Source organism: Cherax quadricarinatus, unplaced genomic scaffold (assembly GCF_038502225.1).
Source record: "Cherax quadricarinatus isolate ZL_2023a unplaced genomic scaffold, ASM3850222v1 Contig872, whole genome shotgun sequence".
Taxonomy (NCBI): Eukaryota; Metazoa; Arthropoda; class Malacostraca; order Decapoda; family Parastacidae; genus Cherax; species Cherax quadricarinatus.
Genome location: NW_027195898.1, coordinates 5,292 through 30,963, shown reverse-complemented (window position 1 = coordinate 30,963; position 25,672 = coordinate 5,292). Strand labels below are relative to the sequence as shown.

The 25,672-nt window shown below is 37.8% G+C and overlaps 1 protein-coding gene across 1 annotated transcript; it reads left to right on the top strand.

Moving 5' to 3' along the window:
* Nucleotides 1-18,216: 18,216 nt before the first annotated feature.
* LOC128695343 (zinc finger protein 268) lies at nucleotides 18,217-20,339 on the top strand. The gene has a single exon (XM_070080731.1). It carries the CDS (start codon nucleotides 18,351-18,353, stop codon nucleotides 20,142-20,144), a length of 1,794 nt encoding a protein of 597 aa, XP_069936832.1. The 5' UTR covers nucleotides 18,217-18,350; the 3' UTR covers nucleotides 20,145-20,339.
* Nucleotides 20,340-25,672: the final 5,333 nt, after the last annotated feature.

The window sequence follows — 25,672 nt, the reverse complement described above, 5'->3', positions numbered from 1 at the left end:
CGGTGTTGTGCCAGAGTTGTGGAAGATGGCTAATGTGGTTCCTATATTCAAATCAGGGGATAAGTCCACTCCTTCAAATTACCGTCCAATAAGCCTGACATCTATAGTGGGCAAGTTATTAGAATCAATTATAGCTGACATTATTAGAAGTCACCTTGAAGAGCATAACTTGATAAATGAATCTCAGCATGGATTCACGAGAGGTCGTTCCTGCCTGACAAATTTACTGACGTTCTTCAATAGAACATTTGAGGCAGTTGACAGTGATAAAGAATATGATATTGTTTATTTGGATTTTAGTAAAGCCTTCGATAGAGTACCTCACAAGAGACTCTTAAGAAAAGTGGCAGCTCATGGTATAGGAGGTAAAGTTCTAGCATGGATAGAGGCATGGCTTACCAATAGAAAGCAGAGAGTTACCATTAATGGGGTCAAATCTGAATGGGGATTAGTCACTAATGGCTTCCAGGATCCACTCTTTGTTCATAATTTACATTAATGACCTTGATGAAGAGATTACGAGTGACATGAGTAAATTTGCTGATGATACAAAGAGAAGCCGTATAATTCATTCTGAGGAGGATAGCAATGAACTCCAGGAGAATTTGGACAAATTAATGTCATGGTCTGAAAAGTGGCAGATGAAGTTCAATGTGGATAAGTGAAAGGTACTAGTCCTTGGTAATTAAAATAACCCTCGAAGCTATAATCTAGGTGAAGTAGAGCTTGATCATATAGAATGTAAAAAGACTTGGGAGTCATGGTAAGCAGAAATCTAAAGCCAAGACAGCAGTGCCTTAGTGTGTGCAACAAGGCTAACAGATCACTTGGATTTATCTCAAGAAGTATAAGCAAGAGAGGTATTACAACCCAGGAGTCCAAATGGCCTGAATTTTTGAAAAAAAAAAAAAATTATTATTTCTTATGAAATGATAGAGAATCTTTTCCCGGCTGTAATGACACAAAAAAATTAAATTTGATGCAAAATGACTGAATTACGCTCTCGTGAAGTTACCAACCTCGGCGATGTTTATGAATCGGTGATTTCGCCCACTTTGAGCCCTATTTTCAGCTAATTCCATTGTTCCAGTTGACCAAACTCATAGCTATTTCTTTAGAACTCTATTTTTTCTATCAATTGAGTACAAGAAACTGCCCATTTACCGATTTCAACTACCCAATAACGTGGTCAGACATTTGCAATTTGGCCAATTTCACGAAAATTAAAAAATATGACAATTTCAAAATATGGTCCAGAATGAACAATGCAGACATTCCTGGCTCTAAAATAACATTTTCTTTGTTCATCAGTCACGTCTCCAGGCCCCTCTGATATTACTCTTGCTTTCTATTTTGAATTTTTATTCAAACAAAAAATAGAAGATTTACTGTTATGCAGACTACTGCAATATTGTAATAATTGTATAAATAATGTCAACCCATTCATGACTGCATATTAGAATGGCTAGTTGGACATTTATTGGACAATGACATCATTTGTTTACTGTTGAACATCGGCAAGCATTTCCTCTAGTTAGAGCTCCATTTCAAGGTTCTTTTCATAGTAAAACCAATCAAAACCACCTCTACTTCTATAATATGTTTTCCATTCTATCAACTGAGACCAAGAAAATGAAAATACAACCATAAATACTATACGAAAAGAGACCACAAAGTCGGCATTTTAATCCAAAAAAACGGTCGGAGTTTATTTTTTCTCATCATGCACTGCGTGCTGCAGGATTTTTTTTATATGGTGCACACTGACCACACATACCCATTCTCTCACATGTGGGCCTACCAGCTTTCTCCTGCTTGATTTGAAGCCGCTAGAATTTATGAGTATATATACGTCAAACACAGTGGCTCGTAAGACGTATATATACGACCGAAACAGTCAAAGGGTTAAAATTTAACCCTTTCAGGGTCTGTCCCGTAGATCTACGGCTTTACGATCAGGGTCCAAACCGTAGATCTACTCCAAAATTCTAGCGGCGTCAAATTTAGCACGAGAAGGCTGGTAGGCCTGCATCTAAGAGAATGGGTCTGGGTGGTCAGTGTGCACACCATAGAAAAAATCTGGACGCCCACATGGCATTGTGGGAACGCCGGCAAAGTAGCTTTGTTCATAGTGCCTGGCGGCAAGGAAGCTCTCACTCCCCACTCACTCTCCGGGCGAATTCTGACTCTCCTCTTCACAACTTACAGTTCTAAGACTGATGGAAGTGGAGCTGAAGACGAATTCTATGGTTTTGAACCATATGGTACCATTGTGCCATATGGTACAATGGTACCATATGGTACAATGGTGCCATGTCATACAATGGTATCATATGGTACAATGGTATATGGTACAATGGTACCATATGGTACAATGTACCATATAGTACATTGTACCATATAGTACATTGTACCATATGGTACAGGGTACAGGGACCCTAATGGAAATAAATCTGTCTGACTTTTTTGGGTTATCCTAGGTTCTCCAAACATATGCTGCTAAGTATGATATTCTATGTAACTTTATTTGTGTATAACTAAATAAACTTACTTATGATGCCACATGCACTTGAGTAAGTTTATTCAGGTGTACAGAAATACAATTACATAGATTATCATACATAGCAGCATATGTATAAAATCCTAGGATAACCCAAAAAAGTCAGGGTGACTTATTTCCATAGTTATCCCTGTATCTGTACCATATGGTGTCCTGTACTGTATGGTACCCTGTACCATATGGTACCCTGTGCCATATGGTACCCTGTACCATATGGTACCCTGTACCATATGGTACCCTGTACCATATGGTACCCTGTACCATATGGTACCCTGTACCATATGGTACCCTGTACCATATGGTACCCTGCACCATATGTTATCCTGTACTGCATGGTACCCTATACCATATAGTACAATGTACCATATGGTACCCTGTAACATATGATACCATGTACTATATGGTCAATAGCTGTTGGTGGCATGAGACACCAGCCAAGACTGAGTGAGTGACCACGCAAGCTAGCTACCGACTCCACAGTTTGGGAGACAAAGTGCTTTGTCATCCACCGAAAGGAACACGTCAAGTTCCTGTACGCTTGTAAATATATAATAGAACATTACTAATATACAACATTTTTGCATATTTTTGTTGTAAACAACTATTGTAAACAAAATAATAATGAAAATATTAGTGTGTTTATTGTGTTGAATACAACAGTACCATATGGTACAATGAACCATATGGTATCATTGTACTGTATGGTACAATGTACCATATGGTACCATTGCATCATATGGTACCATTACACCATATGGTACCATAAGGTACCATTGCACCATATGGTACCATTGTATCATATGGTACCATTGTATCAAATGGTGCCATTGTACCATATGGTACCATTGTATCATATGCCATTGTACCATATTGTACCATATGGTACCAATGTATCACATGGTGCCATTGTACCATATGGTACCATTGTGCCATTGTACCATATGGTACCATTGCACCATTGTACTATGGCACCATTGTACCATATGGTACCATATGGTACCATTGTATTCAACACAATAATCGCACTAATATTTTCATCATTTTGTTTACAATAAACTTGTAAACAAGTTTTGTAAGCAATATAATGATAAACAAATTAGTGCAGTTATTGTGTTGAATACAATGAGTGTACACTTATACAATATACATTATACTGGTCTCACAGGCCACAAATGTTATTAGAAAAAGAAAAAAAATTAGAAAAGAAAAGAAAAAAGTATAAAAAACGTAAAATAAAAAAATGGGATTTTGCGGAAGTCACTGATGTTGCCGCCACCCGGTCATTTTGGGTCAACTTCCCTCCACTGTATCTCGGTAAGTACTGATCAGAAAAAAAAAATTGTTTTATTACCTTCACAAAAATATACTCTTTAATTCTGTAAGAAAAAATTTTTTTTTTTTTTTTTTGAATGAGGGAGAAAGATAATTAGATATTAGGATGGAGGGGAAGCGAGCATCGACCCCATTGTTTTGGCAGGCAGTAGGGGAGTGAGTAATGAGACAATATGTCATTTTGACAGCTGCCACCCTGACTCAGAACAATTAGAAGTCCATATACTCGCACACAACACAAGCTTGCTGAATGAAGATAACAGCAGTTATATGAGAGTATCCAGTGACTATATATGTGTATATATATATTATAGAAACCTGAAGGAATGTAGGAAGGAAGGTAGGAAAGGAATGCAGGAAGGTAGGAAGGAAGTAATGATGACACATGACCATTTACCTAGGATAACTACCTAACACAACTGCCTGCTAATACTTAGAAGAAAACTGCTCAGATGAGGTGTTTTGTCTTTGCGCATAAAAAAAAACGCCCACAAAAATGCAGACACACTCGTTTTATGTGTAAGGAGTGTAAAACACCATTGTGTATGAAACCATGTTTCAAAGAGTTCCACAAGCTGCAGAACTTCTAGGAACATGTCCAGTGACTGTACATTTGTATATACAGTGGACCCCCGGTTAACGATTTTAATCCGTGCAAGAGGGCTCATCGTTATGCGAAATAATCGTTATGCGAATGAATTTTCCCCATAAGAAATAATGGAAATCAAATTAATCCGTGCAAGACGCCCAAAAGTATGAAAAAAATTTTTTTTTACCACATGAAATGTTAATTTTAATACACACAAACTGAAAAAGGCATGCACAATTAAATGACACTTACTTTTATTGAAGATCTGGTGATGATTGATGGGATGGGAGGAGGGGAGAGCATTATCTTCTTACTGTTTAGAAGGGGAATCCCCTTCCATTACGACTTGAGGTAGCAAGTCCTTTTCCGGGGTTACTTCCCTTCTTCTTTTAATGCCACTAGGACCAGCTTGAGAGTCACTGGACCTCTGTCGCACAACAAATCTGTCCATAGAGCTCTGTACCTCCCGTTCCTTTACGATTTGTCTAAAATGGGCCACAACATTGTCATTGAAATAGTCACCAGCACGGCTTGCAACAGCTGTGTCAGGGTGATTTTCATCTATAAAGGTTTGCAGTTCAACCCACTGTGCACACATTTCCTTAATCTTTGAAGTAGGCACAATGGATTCCACAACTGGCATAGGCTTCTCAGGGTTAGCCCCAAACCCTTCAAAATCTTTCTTAATTTCCATACTAATTCTCACCCTTTTTACCACAGGGTTGGCACTAGAAGCTTTCTTGGGGCCCATGGTCACTTATTTTCCAGAAACAGCACCGAAAACACTGTAATAATACGAAATATTCCGAGTGTATGCTTGGATGTTACCGCGGAGGCTGGCTGGTAAACAATGGGACGGCCGGCACATGTGAGGCTGGCTGAGGGCACATTGGACGCGTCTCGGACGAAAATCGGTAAGCGGGTTTTTAATCGGTATGCGCGGCAAAAATTTTGCGATAAAAGTAATCGGTATGCGGAAAAATCGCTATGTGATGCCATTGTTATGCGGGGGTCCACTGTACAGTGGACCCCCGGTTAACGATATTTTTTCACTCCAGAAGTATGTTCAGGTGCCAGTACTGACCGAATTTGTTCCCATAAGGAATATTGTGAAGTAGATTAGTCCATTTCTGACCAACAAACATACACGTACAAACGCACTTACATAAATACACTTACATAATTGGTCGCATTCGGAGGTGATCGTTATGCGGGGCTCCACTGTATATTATAAAACAATAGTAAAAAACAATTTTTTGTATTTGTGTGAACAAGTTTTGTAAACAATATATTGATAATTATGTTTGTGGGTTTACTGTGTTGTATACAACAAGTGTATATATGTACATTGCACCTTACTTTGGACTCACAGGCCACATAAGTTACCTGAAAAAATAAAATAGTGAAAAAAACAAGAAACTTTGGAATGCAAGTAAACCAAAGTTTACCGGGTGAGCGCCACTGTTGCCATACACAGCTCATTTTCTGCCAACTTTATGCCTCTTTATCTTAGTAAGTACTGATCACAAAAAAAAAAAATTTGGGCTTAAAGCAATCAGAAAATTAATCTTAACATTTTCATAAGAATTTTTTTTTTTTTTTTTAAATTCTTTGACACCAGTAGACGCTTCAGGATTTGGGGTTGCGACAGTCAAGAGGTTAAAGCACTTCTGAGACATTATTTATCAGTACCCTGTTCATGTCTTGACAGACCATGCTCTACTGATACATTTATTCCAGAGCAAACAACCCACTGGAAGGTTAGCCAGATGGACCTTGACTATCCAAAAGTTCAGTCCTACCTTTGAACACTTACCTGGCAAGTCAAATGTAATCGCAGATGCTTTATCACGACATGTTAGTATAGTAACTGCAGACCCTCCATTTACTGCTGAAGATGTAAAGAATGCTCAAAGAACAGATCCCATGTGGTTTGGTGTGATTCGTTCCTGCTCCAGGAAGATTTTATCCTGACTGTGAAGCCACCAGCTCCCATCAGTGACTTTGTCATAAAGCAAGAATTGCTGTATCGAACAGCCGAGTTGGGTTCTCCTAGCAGATGGGTATACCAGTTAGTAATTCCACAGTCCAGATGTATCCAACTACTAGCGAACCATGGGAAAGAGTTGCGCTAGACCTGTTAACTAATTTCCAATGTTCCCTCCATGGCAACAAACATCTGTGTTATGGTAGATCATTTCACCAGATATTGTGAGTTAGTGCCTATTACAGATATGGTAGCTATAGCGTTTAAAGAACGCATCATCTGCTGGCATACCACTCCTAAGCCCCTAGTAATGAGATTCTTGAAAATTTGTGTACTTTGTACAAGATCTCTAAATCTGCCATTGTTCCTCACCACCCTGCCAGTAATTGGTTAGCAAAATGCACCAATAAGAAAGTACTTGATGTCTTGAGAGCCACTATCACTCCCAACAGTGAAACTTGGGATGAAGTTATTCCTGATGTGCAGTGTGCTATAAATTCTGCTTACAATGTTTCTATAGGTGACACTCCACATTATGCATTGTACAGTGTATATAAGTGTTTTCCTTATGAGTTGTTATATTCTAACCCGAAACCAAATTGCAACCCTGATGATTTCAAAGCAACTCATACCAGCTTAGCTCAAAGTGTTTTTAGAAGAATCAGTGAAACACTTCATAAATCAACAGCAGAATTTACAAAAGTCACTAACACTCGAGCAAAGCCATCCAAAATTACAGTAGGTTCGAGTTATGCTGACTAACTTTAGCAAAACATCTGCAATGCCTAAGGTCGATCAGAAGTTTGTTGGTCCTTGAGTAGTTGAACATATTGGCAATAAGTATAAGGTTAGAGAAATTATTACTGGTCATTATAAAGAATCACATTTAGATCATATGAAGTTAGTATGCAACGATAATGATGTTCCTTCCCAGAGTAACCTGGAGTTTACCTGGAGAGAGTTCCGGGGGTCAACGCCCCCGCGGCCCGGTCTGTGACCAGGCCGCCTGGTGGATCAGAGCCTGATCAACCAGGCTGTTACTGCTGGCTGCATGCAAACCAACGTACGAGCCACAGCCCGGCTGGTCAGGAACCGACTTTAGGTGCTTGTCCAGTGCCAGCTTGAAGATTGCCATGGGTCTGTTGGTAATCCCCCTTATGTATGCTGGGAGGCAGTTGAACAGTCTCGGGCCCCTGACACTTATTGTATGGTCTCTTAACGTGCTAGTGACACCCCTGCTTTTCATTGGGGGGATGTTGCATCATCTGCCAAGTCTTTTGCTTTTGTAGTGAGTGATTTTCGTGTGCAAGTTCGGTACTAGTCCCTCTAGGATTTTCCAGGTGTATATAATCATGTATCTCTCCCGCCTGTGTTCCAGGGAATACAGGTTTAGGAACCTCAAGCGCTCCCAGTAATTGAGGTGTTTTATCTCCGTTATGCGCGCCGTGAAGGTTCTCTGTACATTTTCTAGGTCAGCAATTTCACCTGCCTTGAAAGGTGCTGTTAGTGTGCAGCAATATTCCAGCCTAGATAGAACAAGTGACCTGAAGAGTGTCATCATGGGCTTGGCCTCCCTAGTTTTGAAGGTTCTCATTATCCATCCTGTCATTTTTCTAGCAGATGCAATTGATACAATGTTATGATCCTTGAAAGTGAGATCCTCCGACATGATCACTCCCAGGTCTTTGACGTTGGTGTTTCGCTCTATTTTGTGGCCAGAATTTGTTTTGTACTCTGATGAAGATTTAATTTCCTCATGTTTACCATATCTGAGTAATTGAAATTTCTCATCGTTGAACTTCATATTGTTTTCTGCAGCCCACTGAAAGATTTGGTTGATGTCTGCCTGGAGCCTTGCAGTGTCTGCAATGGAAGACACTGTCATGCAGATTCGGGTGTCATCTGCAAAGGAAGACACGGTGCTGTGGCTGACATCCTTGTCTATGTCAGATATGAGGATGAGGAACAAGATGGGAGCGAGTACTGTGCCTTGTGGAACAGAGTTTTTCACCGTAGCTGCCTCGGACTTTACTCTGTTGACTACTACTCTCTGTGTTCTGTTAGTGAGGAAATTATAGATCCATCGACCGACTTTTTCTGTTATTCCTTTAGCACGCATTTTGTGCGCTATTACGCCATGGTCACACTTGTTGAAGGCTTTTGCAAAGTCTGTATATATTACATCTGAGTCTGTATATATTACATCTGTAATGTAACAGACTCTGACTATCCTCCTGACTCTGTACCCTCTACCTCTAATACTCAGTCAGACGATCAACCTGCATGTCGTTATTCCCTATGTATACAACAGGTATTGAGAAATCCTCAAGTATCATTTGTAACTACCAATTCAGATCTGCCTCAACCACGACATGAGTTCGTCAGTGTAACAGAGTTTGATCCTCCCAGAGATGATACCCATTTTGCATATGTAAATCTCACCTTAGCAGAGTTGGGGTTAAATGTAAATAACCTGTATAGATGAATAATATAGTTTAAAATGCATTTCTGTTGTCTGCTGCAATACCAACTTATTAATATTCAAGAATTTTTTTTGTTTTTTGTGTTCACGTTCTCTCTGAATTCTGAGATTTAACAGTCTAGATTTGAGTGCACCAAGTCTACCTTTTCTGTTAAACACTTCTTTCTTTGTTTATATTCCTTGCTCAGAATCTGCAGATCACATGAATACAGATCGATCGATCAAATTTTTTTTTATAACTTTTATTGTAAAATCCCAATATTGAGTCTCATTCCATGAATTGTGCTATATCATACCTTGTAATGCATTACAAGTTATGTTAGCTTCCATCCCGATATTCTCCTTATGTACGTTATAATGTTCAATTGTTGTGTACTTTGACATTGTATAGAATCAGCCCCAAGCTGTATGCCTGTTGTCTCTAGTTTGTATTAGCTGTATGTTGGGACGCCATAGGTTAGCGTCGCCAGTTACCAGTGTCAGTAGTAATGACTCGTACACCGACCATTACTGATCCTCTGCTTCTGCATGAATCACTGACTGTTATTCACTGTTACAGCTGACCTAGCATGATTTGTATGCCACTCACCCTCTAGGCACTAGTGAGTCAGTTCAAGAGAGATGTTAGGAGAGACGGCAGGTCAGGAGAGGCGTTCCTATATATTCTGTCTAATATACATACTTAACATCCTGTGTGAGTGTTTATTACCCAGTCCACGTTTCAAAACCCCACGTGACAATGCCAAAACATCTGGTAAGCAGTATGCATGTTTACATTGCTGTAGGAGCAGTTCTCTCGTGCTTGCTTGCATTTTTTTTTACAGCCATTTGGCCAGATTTCTTTTTTCTAACCATGGGTCCTTAGAAAATAAGTGCAAAGGACAGTGCTGAGAAGAAAAAGACGATTTCCATGGACTTAGCCAGGAAATACCAGCTTAGTACATCTACGATATGTAGATACTAAAGCTGTATCAGTTACGTTCGGTGATTAAACAAAACAAATTGTATCATTTAAGTTCAGTGATTAAACAAAACAAATTGTATCAGTTCAGTGATTAAACAAAACAAATTGGATCAGTTAAGTTCAGCGATCAAACAAAACAATGTTGTTGTTGGAGGTTTACGGGGCCACTGACATCATATGCCGCAGCCTCAACCTCCCTCACCCTCAACCTCCCCCACCTCCAGCCTCCCTCACCCTCAACATCCAACAAACTCAACCTCCCCCACCATGTCTGCTCCAACATCATATACACTTTATGTAAACAGTTTAACATTTCTTTACATTCTTTAGTGTATTATGATTTATTATGTTTCTATATACGATATTTTTGCAATTAGCCTCACAAATACTCCGTTTTCTCTTACAATAAGAGCATGGGAAGATACTAAAATCAAAGTTAGACAGGAAATGGCAGGCACTTCTGTAACTGCCTCTGCCACCTTATTATGGCTTATTTTATTTATTCTAGAGCATATATCATGTTTCTGTGTTAATTATATTGTTTATTATGTCAGATGAATTGTGATAGATAAATAAGGCATTCAGTTGATATTAGTGTCATATTCAAGTATTTTGTCTTGTCTCCAGAGTGCAGGAACAGATTAATGGTTTTTCAGTTAATTTAAATGAGGGAAATTGATTTGATGTACGAGTAAATTGAGTTACGAGCTAGGTCACAGAACGGATTGAACTCGTAAGTCAAGGTTCCACTGTATCTTTATTGGTAGGGCAGCTGGTGATGTCAAGGTCCTGGTGGTGACACAGGTAGTGTTGGAAGGTAGCTGACAGTGACATGTGTTGAAAAGTAGGTGGTGGTGTCAAGGTTGCTGGTGGTGATACATGTAGTGTTGGAAGGATGCTGGTAGTGACACATGTGATGTTGGAAGGTAGCTGGAGGTGTCACATGTGGTGGTGTCAGGGCTTAGACTTAGAGATTGTTCAGTGTTGACAGCTCCTTTCAGGGCAGGAGAGTTATCAGAGCTGGAACAGATACAGAGACTATTTACAGCCAGCATAGAGCCAATAAAGCATTTAAATTACTGGGAACGTCTCAAAGCCCTAAGTATGAACTCACTGAAGAGGAGGAGCAAGCGATACCTGATCATTTATACCCGTAAAGTACTGGAGTGCCTAGGCCCAAGTCGGCACACTTCCATGACATAGTGAAGTAAGAAATATGGGAGGAAGTCCAAAATAAACCTAGTGAAAAGCCAGGGGTGCTGTGGGGACAATAAGAGAACATTGTATCAACATCAATGGCAAATACTATACTGGTTTGGTGTGTGCCTGGCTAACCTTGATATCATCACCTCTTTATCATCATTACTTAATAATTATTCAGTATATTCCCTCCTTTCCAGTACCTCCACTTCATTATCAAACATCATTTGTTTTTAGCAGTCAAGTCCATTTGTTCTCTTGGTTTTCTTAGTTTGCTAATACCTCCTCAAAACTGTTTATTCTCAGCAAATCTTGCCTTACAATACCAAGGGAATTGGAAGTAATCCTGTTTGATCTCAAGGAGAGTAACTTGACTTTCTTAGATCATGAACCCTCCACCATTCTAAAAGCACCCCCATGAAGGTTGAGTGTGAATAAAAGAAGATGGAGAAAGAAAAAAGAGGGAGGATGTAAACATTTGTTTTTTAATTTTTTAATGAAATTATTTATATTATGGTATACAGTGGACCCCCTGTTATCGGCCATTTCAGTTATCAGGCAACTCAGTTATTGGCTGGTTTTTTGGCGCCTGGTTATCGGCCGTTAATTCGGTTATCGGCCATTTGGGAGGCGTCCATCTGCCGGCTGGGGCCGCTTGCGAGTCAGTTTGGCTTTGTCTCTGGGCTCATTCATCCAGACATTTTGCTATATTCCATTGTTTTTCGTGGTTATTGATTGAGTACAACTGCAAAATAAGCAACCATGGGCCCAAAGAAACACGTTACATAGTATATGAAAACATGCAATGTTTATATGCGATGTATATTTAATAATAATCACTGGTACATTAAATGTCTTACTTTATGTTAATATAGACATTTTCATTAATCCATCTGTTATATCTTCTTCAAAATTATATAACAAACATGTTATATAACATATAAACATGCAATGTTTATTATATGCGATGCATATTTAATAATCACTCTGCCACATTAAATGTCTTATTTTACGTTAACCCTTTCAGGGTCCATGCCGTAGATCTATGGCTTTACGGTCAGGGTCCAAACCGTAGATCTACACCATGAGCTTAGCTCACTCTGATAAGCTGTGAGTGGTAAATTTGGGCCTAGATGAGTGAATACATCTATGTGGATTGTGTGCACCACATAAAACAAATCCTGCAGCACACAGTGTATAATGAGAGAAAAAAACTGAGACCGTGATTTTCGATTAAAACAGCAACTTTGCAGTGTTTTTTCGTATGTTTTTTATAGTTTTATTTGTGATTTCTTGGTCTCATTTGATAGAATGGAAGACATATTACAGAAGTAGAGATGATTTTGGTTGGTTTTAGCACTGGAAATGGCTTGAAACTGAGCTCAAAGTGGAGGAAATGTTAAATTTTTGCTGATGTTCAAGTAAAAACAAACGACCTCACACGTCTAATACACACCAGCTGGTGGGTCTAATATACATTCACAAATGTGGTGATGATATTTATACAATTATTACTATATTGCATAACAGTAAATCTTCTATTTTTTGGTTTGAATAAAAATTCATTATGTGAATAAAAAATAAAAATGGAATTCGTTTGTAAAGCCTCAAAACATAACTAATGAACAGAGGAAATGTTAGTTTAGTGCCAGGAATGCCTACATTGTTTATTCTGGACCCTATTTTGAAATTTGAATATTTTGAACTTTGTGTTGAATTGGTCAAATTACCAATTTACGATCACTTTATTTTGTAGTTGAAACAGTTGACTTGGCGATTTCTTGTGCTCAATCGATAGAATAGAAGTAATACTAGTGAAATAGCTAAGAATTTGGTTGACTGGAATAATATAATTGGCCTAAAATGGGAGTCAAAGTCGGCAAAATCGCCGATTCGTAAATATCGCTGACACATCAAAATTCGTGAGAGCATAATTTCGTAAATTTTCCAATCAAATTTCATTCTTTTTGTTTTATTACCTTCAGAAAAAGATTCTCTACCATTTCATAAGAAAAAATAAAAAAATTTGGGGAGGAAAATTCTTGTACCCTGGTGTGCACTTTGAAATTTGGCCTCTGAACCCTGAAAGGGTTAATATAGGCATTTTCATTAATCTATCTATGATATTTTCTTCAAAATTATATAAGAAACACATTACATATCATGTAGCATATAAACATGCAATGTTTATATGTTATCGAGTGGAGAGTGGGATGGAGAGTAAACATTGTTTTTTCTGATGCAGCGTTAGAGAAAACTGTTAATCTGGCAACTGGTGCAGTAACTGCTTTTCATATGCGTTTGTTTACAATTCTTGGCATGAATTATTCATTACTTCTCCCTTTGTTTATGATGGCATCTAAAAGTAGTTGTTAGAAATGATTAAACTCAGTGAACATGGTAATAATATGGCTGTGTAGTGTAATAATATGGCTGTGTAGTGTAATAATATGGCTGTGTATTGTAATATAGCTGTGTAGTGTAGCCCGGGGGAGGGGGCTACATACGTGTACTGTACTTACATCTACTGCTACCTACACTGACTTCCTACAAATAAATGCCACTCACCTCTTGCCCTACACTAAGACTACAAATATTTTAAGGTTAGTAATGAATGTACTGTAGCAGTAAATGACAGGTGTATGCAGTGTGGACCAGGGTGCAAGCTTTTGTAGAGAAACACCACCCTGACCAAGCTGAAACAAGCCATATCTGCAACATGTTCAGTGGCAAAACCTGTCCCACTTCAGGGAAATCTTAAAGAGATGTCAGAAACAGACCTCTATGGACAGATTTGTTGTGAGACAGGGGTCCAGTGACTCTCAAACTGGTTCTAGTAGCATTAAAAGACAAAGAAGGGAAGTAACCCCAGAGAAGGCTTTGCTACCTAAATTCCACATCTTTCTCAAATACCCTGGCATTCATTTCATTTACAAATATAGTGGCATCACACACCTCTGTCTAAGATTTGTTTTTACTGGAAAACATTGCCATGGGAGGGGCATTCCCCTTCCAAACACTAACTCCTCCCTCTTTCCTCTTCCCTATCTTCCAGAAGCCAGCATTAGCCTTCAATAAAGGTATGTAAAACTTACATAATTGTTAAAAAAAATTATTTTTTTGTGAATATTTTTGTCTGGAACAGATTAATTGTATTTCCATTAATTCTTATGGGATATATTAATTCAGTTTTCGGCCATTTCGGTTATCAGCCGATCTTCTGGAACGGATTACAGCCAATAACTGAGGGTCCACAGTACTGGGGTCAGGAGACCTTGGGCACTTCATCAAACCATATTCATTACAAGTGGACCCTGCTTTAACCCTTTCAGGGTTTTGGCCGTACTAGTACGGCTTACATGCCAGGGTTTTTGATGTACTAGTACGGCTTACATGCCAGGGTTTTTGACGTACTAGTACGCATAAATTCTAGCGCCCTCAAATCTAGCAAGAGAAAGCTGGTAGGCCTACATATGAAAGAATGGGTCTATGTGGTCAGTGTGCGCAGTATAAAGAAAATCCTGCAGCACAAAGTGCGTAATGAGAAAAAAAAAACTTTCACCATGTTTTTGGTTTAAAACAGCAACTTTGCACTGTATTTTTGTACGGTATTTATTGTTGTATTCTAGTTTTCCTGGTCTCATTTTATAGAATGGAAGACATATTACAGAAATTGAGATGATTTTGACTGGTTTTACAATGAAAAGTACCTTGAGCCCAAAGTATCAGAAATGTTCGATTTTTACCAAAGTTCAAAAGTAAACAAATCATGCAAAGTGTCCAATACACGTCAACTGGTGAGTCTAGTATTCCTTCACAAGTGCACTGATATTATTTATACTATTTCTACACTAATGCAGTAGTCTGCATAACAGTAAATCTTATTATTTTTTGTGAGAAAAAATCAAAGTGGAAAGCAAAAGAAATGTAAGAGGAGCCTGGAGACATGCCTAATGAACAGAGGAAATGTTATTTTAATGCCAGAAATGTCTTTCTTGCTTATTCTGGACCCTATTTGGAAATTGGCATCTTTTGAAATTTGTGTGAAATTGGCAAAATTTCTAAATTCTGACCACTTTGTTGGATAGTTGAAATCAGTAAATGGGTGTTTACTTGTACTCATCCGATAGAAAAAACAGAGTTCTAGCGAAATAGTTATGATTTTTGTCGACTAGTAGATTGGAATTGGCCGAAAATAGGGCTCAAAGTGGGTAAAATCGCCGATGCGTAAACATCGTCGAGACCGCTAACTTCGCGAGAGCATAATTCCCTAAGTTTTCCATCAAATTTCATACTTTTGGTGTCATTATGATCGGGAAAAGATTCTCTATCTTTTCATATGAAGAAATAATTTTTTTTTTTTTTTGGAAATTTCGGCGACCCTGAGAACAAGTCGCTGAGAGGGCCTGGCGACCCCCAAAGGGTTGATGCAATGGTTTTCAATTATACCCATTCTTCATTTATTCTAACTTCCTTAAATAAATATATTCACCACTCACTATAAGATGAGGAATATATTTTATAGTAAGTAATGTGTGTAGTGTATATGCATTTTTTTAAGGCCTAAGTCTGTTGCTTACTTAACCCTTTGACTGTTGCAAGCCCCTTTCTGAAACTGTCATTCTATGTCGCAAATTTTTTGGAAAAAAAAAAATCTCGTGAAATGATAGAGAATCTTTTCCCGATGGTAGTGACATCAAAAGTACAAAATTTGGTCGAAAGCTTAGGGAATTATGCTCCTGCGAAGTTAGTGGTCTCGGCAACATATACACACCGGCGATTTCGCCAACTTTGATCCCTGTTCTTGGCCAATTCCATTGTTTCAGTTGACCAAACTCATAGCTAGTTCTTCAAAACTCCATTTTTTCTATCAGTTGAGTACAAGAAACCGCGCATTTACCGATTTGAACTACTCAATAAAGTGGTCAGAAATTGGCAATTTGGCCAATTTCACACAAATTAAAAAAGATGCCAATTTCAAAATAGGGTCCAGAATAAACAATGTAGACATTCTTGGCACTAAAATAACATATCCTCTGTTCATTAATCACATCTCTAGGCCCCTGTTATATTACTATTGCTTTCTATTTTGATTTTTATTCATACAAAAAAAAATACAAAATTTACTGTTATGCAGACTACTGCATTATTGTAAAAATAGTATAAATAATATCGGTGCACTAGTGAAAGAATATTAGACTCCCCAGTTGATGTGTATTGGATGTGTGGTGTGATTTGCTTACTCCTGAACATTGGTAAAAATCAAACATTTCTGCTATTTGGAGCTCAATTTCAAGGTCGTTTTCTTCGTGAAACTAATCAAAATCATCTCTATTTCTGTAATATGTTTTCAATTTTATCACGTGAGACCATGAAAATGAGACTACAACGATAAATACTATATGAAAATACACCTCAAAGTTGGCATTTTAATCCAAAAAAACGGTCAGTTTTTTTTTTCTCATTATGCACTGCGTGCTGCAGGATTTTTTTTATGTGGTGCACACTGACCACACAGACCCATTCTCTCACATGTAGGCCTACCAGCTTTCTCCCGCTTGATTTGAAGCCGCTAGAATTTATGCGTATAAATACGTCCGAAACAGTGGCGCGTAAGACGTGTATATACGACCAAAACAGTCATAGGGTTAATATAGATAGTGAAAACATGTTATCAGCCTTTTATATGCATTTGAAAGTGAGAAAAGGCTATGATTTTCTTTACAGTGATTTTGGCCTTATAGCAGCAGCCTGGAACCTGACCTACTGTATAAGCAGGACTCTCTGGTACTTAGTCGTAAACAGCAGAATTGTGTACTTGGTGTAGATGCTGTATGTATGAGTATTTAGTTAACTTGTGTATATTGTTACATATATTGATATATCTTTGCCTACCTATAATTTTGACTAGCTTCATAACAAATGTTTAACTAAACATTAGAGAAATTTCATATTAATTGAAGTTATGTTAATCTGATTTTGTCCCCTTTTTTTTTTTTTGCAGCTCATGCAAGCTCTAGAGGACTAGTGCTTGCATGCACTGATTATGATGCAAAGCTCATGAAAATGCCAGAAATATTGAGTGCCATATATCACACTACAATGGCAGGACTAACATGTGTGTGCAGTTAATGTTAAGTTTGAGAAAGCTCACTCTTCCCAGCATTTTTTATAGTAATATGCAATCCATGATAATTTTTTTTTTTTTTTTGATTGTTTATTATACGAGAGTCAGCCTCAACATTTTGATATCATGCATACCATCGTAAGGCTGTAAACACAGGTTTGCCCGATTCAAATCTTACAATGTGCAACATAGTTTTATAATTAAATATTATTGTCATATACAGTGTGTGAATGTTCCAAGTATCAAGTATTTACTGGTGATATTGTCTGTGAAGGTACTCTGTACAAGTAGTGTCTCATTCCCTCACCTCAGACATGAATATCATTTTCCATGTGTCTCATTTCCCCACCAGATAATTTATTCACATTTTCCATTATGCTATTAGTCATATTCCTCCACAACATATCCTTTACATTACAACTAGGTTCTTCATAAAGCTTTCATGTCATTCCATCAATGTTTTCCATTGCATAGCAAGTTTCATGCCTTGATATTTTTTATTGAATGTTCACATGTACCATTTAAATGCTGTCTCATTTAATCTGAACTTATATAATGTGTGCTTATGCTCACTTTAAGAAGCATCTTTGTGCAAGTTCTTGGAAGTGATATTCTTTTGCGAGTCAATTATAAAAAATTAAGCATTAGAGATTTTGCACAACAAAAAAATGATTGCTCACTGTTCAGAATTGCTTGAATTTAGTATATAATAAGTATAACAGAATCTATTTTTAGGTTTTGTATCTTTAAAATTTTTCCTATAAATTTTCATTTGTGACCCATAATTTTACAGTTCCAAAGGCTCTTCACATGTATAATGATGGGTGTACAAGTGTTCATGTATAATGATGGGTGTACAAGTGTTCACGTAGGAGATATATTTCAGTATTCAGAGTGCCTTCTCAAAATGTTTCCAAGTATATCATGAAAATATTTTTTTGCTAGTAAAAGTCCACTGCAGTTTAGTAGAATATTTATGTAAAAGAAAACCTAAGTGTTATAGCTAGTTCATTTTGATAAAATAAATTTGAAAATTTAGCAAGTATCCAGTGTCGTAAAAATCTTTTTTAGAAGATCCACATCAGTATTAATCTCCTCTGCAAGCAAATATGAGAGCTCATAGAGCTAAAATACCTTTTCAGTGTTCAACGTGTTTAAAGGACTTTTCAGAAAAAGGTAATCTAGTGAAACATATGCGAGTTCATACGGGAGAGAAACCATACCAGTGTTCACAATGTCTAAGAGAGTTTTCACAAAAAGTTCATTTAGATGCACACATGAGAACTCATACGAGAGAGAAACCATATCAGTGCTCACTCTGCCAGAAAAACTTTTCCGACAAAGGTAATTTAGTAACTCATATGCGAGTTCATACAGGAGAGAAACCCTATCCATGTTCCATGTGCCAAAAATCTTTTTCAATTAAATCATCGTTAGTGAAACATATAAGAATTCATACAGGAGAGAGACCATTCAAATGTTCTGAATGTCCGAAAGAATTTGCTGAAAAAGGTAAGCTAGTGAACCACGTGAGAATGCACTCGGGGGAGAAACCGTATAAATGTTCAGAATGTCTGAAAGCCTTTACACAAAAATCTATTTTAGTAACACACATGAGAACGCACAATAGAGTAAAACCATATCAGTGCTCTAAATGTTTAAAAGCATTTGCTTTAAAAAGTTTACTGGCAAGACATTTACGGGTTCACGTAGAAGAGAAGCCATACAAGTGCTCAGTGTGTCTGAAAGCGTTTAAAGAAAATATAAATTTAGCAAAACATACTAGAGTTCATACTGATGAAAAGTCATATTACTGTTCAGTGTGTCTGAAAGGTTTTACTGAAAAGAGTAAGGTAGCAAGGCACATGAGATTCCATAAAGGAGTGGAATCGTACCAGTGTTCGATATGTTTACAGTTCTTTTCTGAAAAAGATGAATTAAAAAGCCATTTGAATATTCATACAGGAAATAAACCATTTCAGTGTTCAGAATGTCTTAGAGAGTTTACGCAGAAATCTGGTCTTGTAAAACATATGCCAACTCATACAGGAGTGAAGCGTTATCAATGTACAGTGTGTCTGAAAGATTTTAATGAAAAATGTAATTTTGTAAAACATTTGAGAGTTCATACAGGAGAGAAACCATATCAGTGTATGGTATGTTTTAAAGCTTTTTCTGATAAAGGAGCTCTAGTCATACATTTGACAGTACATACAGGAAATAAGCCCTATTTGTGTTCAGTATGTCTGAAGAGGTTCTCAGTAAAAGATAGGCTGGTACGCCATTTGAGAGTTCACACAAAAGAGAAACCTTATAAATGTTTAGAATGTCCGAAAGCCTTTACACAAAAATCTATTCTAGTAGTACACATGCGAACTCACACTGAAGAGAAGCCATATCAGTGTGTAGAATGTTTAAAAAACTTCACAAAAAAGACAAATTTAATAATACACACCAGAGTTCATACAGGAGAAAAACCATATCAGTGTTCAAAATGCCATAAAAGATTTATGCAGCAGTCTACATTAATAAAACACATGAAAGCTCATTCAGGTGACAGACCATATCAATGTACAGAATGTCAAAAATGCTTCATTTATAAATCTAATCTAATGAAACATGTTAAAGTTCATCAAAGAGTAAGCCCCTATCAGTGTTCAAAATGTTTTAAAGGATTTACAAACAAAACTGCATATGACATGCACATAAGAGTTCATACAGGAGAGAAGCCACTTAAGTGTTCAAAATGTCATGAAGAGTTTGTAGAAAAATTGGCTTTAGTATCACATATGAATGTTCACAGAGGAGACAAACAGTATCCTTGTGTTGTGTGTTTAAAAGGCTTCTCAAACAAATATTCTCTAATAAAGCATCTGAAAGTTCATTCACAAGAGAAACCATAACATTGTTTTGTGTTTTATAAGTCTTCAAATAAACCATACAGTGGACCCTTGGGTAACGGCATTAATCCATTCCAAAATCGGTTAAAGGCTTGCCTTTAACCGATTTTGCCATTAGCCAAATTAATTTTCCCCATAAGAAATAATGGAAATCCAATTAATCAGTTTCAGACACCCAAAAGCATTACCCAAAAATATTTTTTTTAAAGATTAACCCTTAAACGGTCCAAACATATATATACGTTCACGCGCGTAGCGCCCCAAACGTTTATATACGTTTTCTTTGTCATTCATTCAACATTGCCACAATAAGCCTGAGTCACCTAGACATGAGAGAATGGGTGTGTGCACTCACTGTGTGCCATATTAAAATAATTGGGGATGCCTGGGTACCATATGCTCTTTTTTCCTTTTAAAAGAAAAGATTTTTTTTTTCCTCAAAAAATTTGAGACGCTACGCGAGTGAACGTATATATATACGTTTGGACCGTTTAAGGGTTAAATATAGATATACATACAGAAAACAATGACAAATAAATATAAAGCATAAATAAAATGGATAAATGAACATTTAACATCACACTTTCCTTTATTGACTCTTGTTGGTGTATGGAAGACAAGTAGAAGGCGAGAGAGAGACGAGTTTATTATGCTTCAATATGACACTATTATCAAATCTATGACTTATTTATCTATCACAGTCCATCTAATATGACATAATAAACAATATTAATGACATAGAAACATGATATATACTCTAGAATGAATAAAATATGTCATAATGTATGTGAGGAGTATGTGGTAGAAGTGTTGTTGGGTTTATAAGGGCCACTGACAGAAGCCGTAAATATTAGTGGTACAGGCGGGAGCAGAACCCACCAACACTGTCACACTTTAACAATGTATGTAATTTATAAATAAGAAATATTTACATTTTAATTTATAAATAGGAAATATTTACATTTTAATTTATAAATAAGTAAATAAGTTTATTCATTTATACACAAATGCAGTTACATAGATTATCATACATAGCAGTATATGTGTAAAGTACCTAGCATAACCCCAGAAAGTCAGATTGACTTATTTCCATTGGGGTCCCTTTATATTTACACTTATACACCTACCATCCGACTTACGACCTGCTCGACTTACGACCACTCTACTTACGACCATGTTTTTTATGCCAAATTTCTGGGAAATAAACAACTATTTGTGTTGTACACAGTGTTTATCCTAAACCTTACAGTATAAAATACAGTACTAACAGCATAAAAAGTAAAGTAAAACATGAAATACCAAAATAAAACAATAAAATAAAGTCATTACAAAAATGTTTTGTTGATATTCAGAAGTAAAGTTCGACTTTCGACCATTTCGACTTACGACCGGTTTCTTGGAACCGAACTCGGTCGTAAGTCAGATGGTAGGTGTATTTACTTTTCCTAGGTAGTAGGTTGGTAGACAGCAACTGCCCAGGGAGGTACTACTGTCCTGCCAAGTGAGTGTAACATGAAAGCCTGTAATTGTTTTACATGATGGTAGGATTGCTGGTGTTTTTTGTCTGTCTCATAAACATGCAAGATTTCAGGTATGTCTTGCTACTTCTACTTACACTTAGGTCACACTACACATGCATGTACAAGCATATATATACACACCCCTCTGGGTTTTCTTTTATTTTCTTACTAGTTCTTCTTTATTTCCTCTTATCTCCATGAGGAAGTGGAACAGAATTCTTCCTCCGTAAGCCATGTGTGTCGTCAGTGGCGACTAAAATGCCAGGAGCAAGGGGCTGGTAACCCCTTCTCCTGTATAAATTACTATAGCTAAAAAGAGAAACTTGTTTTTCTTTTGGGGCCACCCTACTTCAGTGGAATATGGCTGGTTTGTTGAAAGAAGAAGAAAGATATTTACTTTTATACTTACACTTTTATATTTACACTTACCCATCAGTTACACAACCCAGGGCAACATGGGTTTAGAACAGGTCGCTCCTGCCTGTCTCAACTATTGGACCACTACGACAAGGTCCTAAATGCACTAGAAGACAAAAAGAATGCAGATGTAATATATACAGACTTTGCAAAAGCCTTCGACAAGTGTGACCATGGCGTAATAGCGCACAAAATGCGTGCTAAAGGAATAACAGGAAAAGTCGGTCAATGGATCTATAATTTCCTCACTAACAGAACACAGAGAGTAGTCGTCAACAGAGTAAAGTCCGAGGCAGCTACGGTGAAAAGCTCTGTTCCACAAGGCACAGTACTCGCTCCCATCTTGTTCCTCATCCTTATATCCGACATAGACAAGGATGTCAGCCACAGCACCGTGTCTTCCTTTGCAGATGACACCCGAATCTGCATGACAGTGTCTTCCATTGCAGACACTGCAAAGCTCCAGGCAGACATCAACCAAATCTTTCAGTGGGCTGCAGAAAACAATATGAAGTTCAACGATGAGAAATTTCAATTACTCAGATATGGTAAACATGAGGAAATTAAATCTTCATCAGAGTACAAAACAAATTCTGGCCACAAAATAGAGCGAAACACCAACGTCAAAGACCTGGGAGTGATCATGTCGGAGGATCTCACCTTCAAGGACCATAACATTGTATCAATTGCATCTGCTAGAAAAATGACAGGATGGATAATGAGAACCTTCAAAACTAGGGAGGCCAAGCCCATGATGACACTCTTCAGGTCACTTGTTCTATCTAGGCTGGAATATTGCTGCACACTAACAGCACCTTTCAAGGCAGGTGAAATTGCCGACCTAGAAAATGTACAGAGAACTTTCACGGCGCGCATAACGGAGATAAAACACCTCAATTATTGGGAGCGCTTGAGGTTCCTAAACCTGTATTCCCTGGAACGCAGGAGGGAGAGATACATGATTATATACACCTGGAAAATCCTAGAGGGACTAGTACCGAACTTGCACACGAAAATCACTCACTACGAAAGCAAAAGACTTGGCAGACGATGCACCATCCCCCCAATGAAAAGCAGGGGTGTCACTAGCACGTTAAGAGACCATACAATAAGTGTCAGGGGCCCGAGACTGTTCAACTGCCTCCCAGCACACATAAGGGGGATTACCAACAGACCCCTGGCAGTCTTCAAGCTGGCACTGGACAAGCACCTAAAGTCAGTTCCTGATCAGCCGGGCTGTGGCTCGTACGTTGGTTTGCGTGCAGCCAGCAGCAACAGCCTGGTTGATCAGGCTCTGATCCACCAGGAGGCCTGGTCTCAGACCGGGCCGCGGGGGCGTTGACCCCCGGAACTCTCTCCAGGTAAACTCCAGGTAAACTCCAGGTAAACTCCAGGAGGAGATATTAGTTTAATTAGTTAGTTTGATGGAGGAGATGCTGGCAGAGGTTTAGGGTGGTGGAAGATAGCAGGGTGGCATATGTTCAGTGCCCCTATACACCAACAACATTGGAGAGTTACTTTCGTGTCTTTTTCTATTGCTTACTCGCTTAACCTACTTGCTACAGTCTTAATTCTACACTTTATCGCTGGCTGGCACTATAGCATTTATTGATACCTGCTTTAGTATCGTACATATCATAGAATCACCGAATCACTGCAGGAGGCACATTCTCCTCTCTATTCCTCCTCCACTTTGGTACTTTGCTTCGAGTTTTTTCTTGAATTTTATTGTGCTTCTTTCCTTCTTTACCACAGGGCTGGCACTAGAAGCTTTCTTTGGGCCCATGGTGGCTTATTTAGCAGTTACAAGCACTAAAAACAATGGAATAATACAAAATATATTGCATGAAAGTGTGGAATCATCCTCTCTGGCTTGTAAACAATGGCACACTGACTCTACATGGGCTCAGGCCGTGCAGACATGTTTGGGATGAATGTCCTTAACCGAGTTCTTGGGCATTAGCCGAGCCAATATTTTGACGCAAAAAGTGTCGCTATCCAATTTTGCCGTTAGCCGATGCTGCCATTACCCGAGGGTCCACTGTACTTTATCCAGGAAAGAACAGATAATCTGAGTGTAAAGTAGACCTCTCATAAACCTGATTTAGTATGTAATACATATGCAAGTCTTTGGGATGTATGAATGTGTGGACTGTATCCTGATCCACTTATCAGACTTTAGAAATATACTGAAATCGTTATACTAAATCTATTTCTACTTTTGTATGTATTTATGTGCCATCTTTGCCAAATCTTTGAACTATAAAATTATAGACAAGGTTTAAATTGGTTTTTAATACAGCCTCTCCTCTCTGTTCCTAAGACTTTGTTGGTAAGTGAATTTGTCGCTAAGTGAGGAGCATACTATAATGGTAGTGAGTTTGTGTCAACCATCTTTGATATTGTTTTAATGTCACCTTTGTACCATTTATAACATTTCTGCTATATTTTTAAATGTTTATACAGTAGTGTACACTATATTGTAATAAAATGAATAGAGGAAATAAGCTCTAATATACATTATTTTGGTATGCATACTGATCAGAGAGCCTGTCGTAAGTCCGAGTCATTGGTAAACGAGTATGTTGCTAAGTGAGGAGAGGCTGTGTATGTTAATATAGCTCTCAAAAACATCAGGGAAAGGGAGAGTATTTGAACTGATTATCTCACAGCATTAGCAGTTTGAAAGGTTTTCCTCATGTTGTACAACAAGCGTGTCTTGTCATTATCTGCAGAGGGTTTCGGGGATCAGTGCCCCCATGGCCCAGTCTGTGACCAGGCCTTGTGGTAGATCAGGGCCTGATCCACCAGGCTGTTACTGTTATCTGCATGCAAACTAGTTATCTCTGGTTAACCTACATACTTGTTCAACACAGATGTTTTTGCCCTATCCATGAGGATGCACTGCAGTCCTATCCATAAGGATACACAGCCTAGCATCTCGACCTTTTCCTTTGTAGTGACCCTTTTGGGTTTAGCACTTACCTTGATTTTAATGATAATAAAATCATGGAATGGGTGAGGCCACTTGTTCACTGATTTGTTTACAACTGTGTTATTACAATTTTGTGAGTAATAAATTAATAATTCAGTACTAATATTCCTTTGTAGCACCTTATTACTACATTGTTGGCTCTTATTTTGAATTAAAGCAATTGCTAGCTTTCATAAACTGAAAGGTTCTATTTAATTTGCCCAGCACAATGTCCTGGCTAGAGTTGACACTGTTCTTAGGTGTCTATGGAAGCTCTCAATCTGATGAGTAACTCATTGAAATTCTCAGTTATGTTTTCCCATATGACTTTGATCTTAACCATTTCAGGGTTCAAGCTCCCAATCTGAAATTTTTCCACAGGGTCTTAAGAATTTTCAAAAAATTGTTTATTTTCTTCTTATAAAATTGCAAAGAATCTTTTCTGAAGGTAATAAAACAAAAGGTACAAAATTTGATGGGAAATTGATGAAATTACACTCGCAATTTTGATGTGTCAGTGATATTTATGCATTGGCAATTTTGCCTTTTTTGATGCCTATTTTTGGCCAATTACATTGTTCCAGTTGACCAAATTCTTAGCTATTTTGCTATTATGCCTT

Coding starts and splice junctions, on each gene's coding strand:
- LOC128695343 (XM_070080731.1), top strand. CDS start 18,351: ATGAGAGCTCATAGAGCTAAAATACCTTTTCAGTGTTCAACGTGTTTA.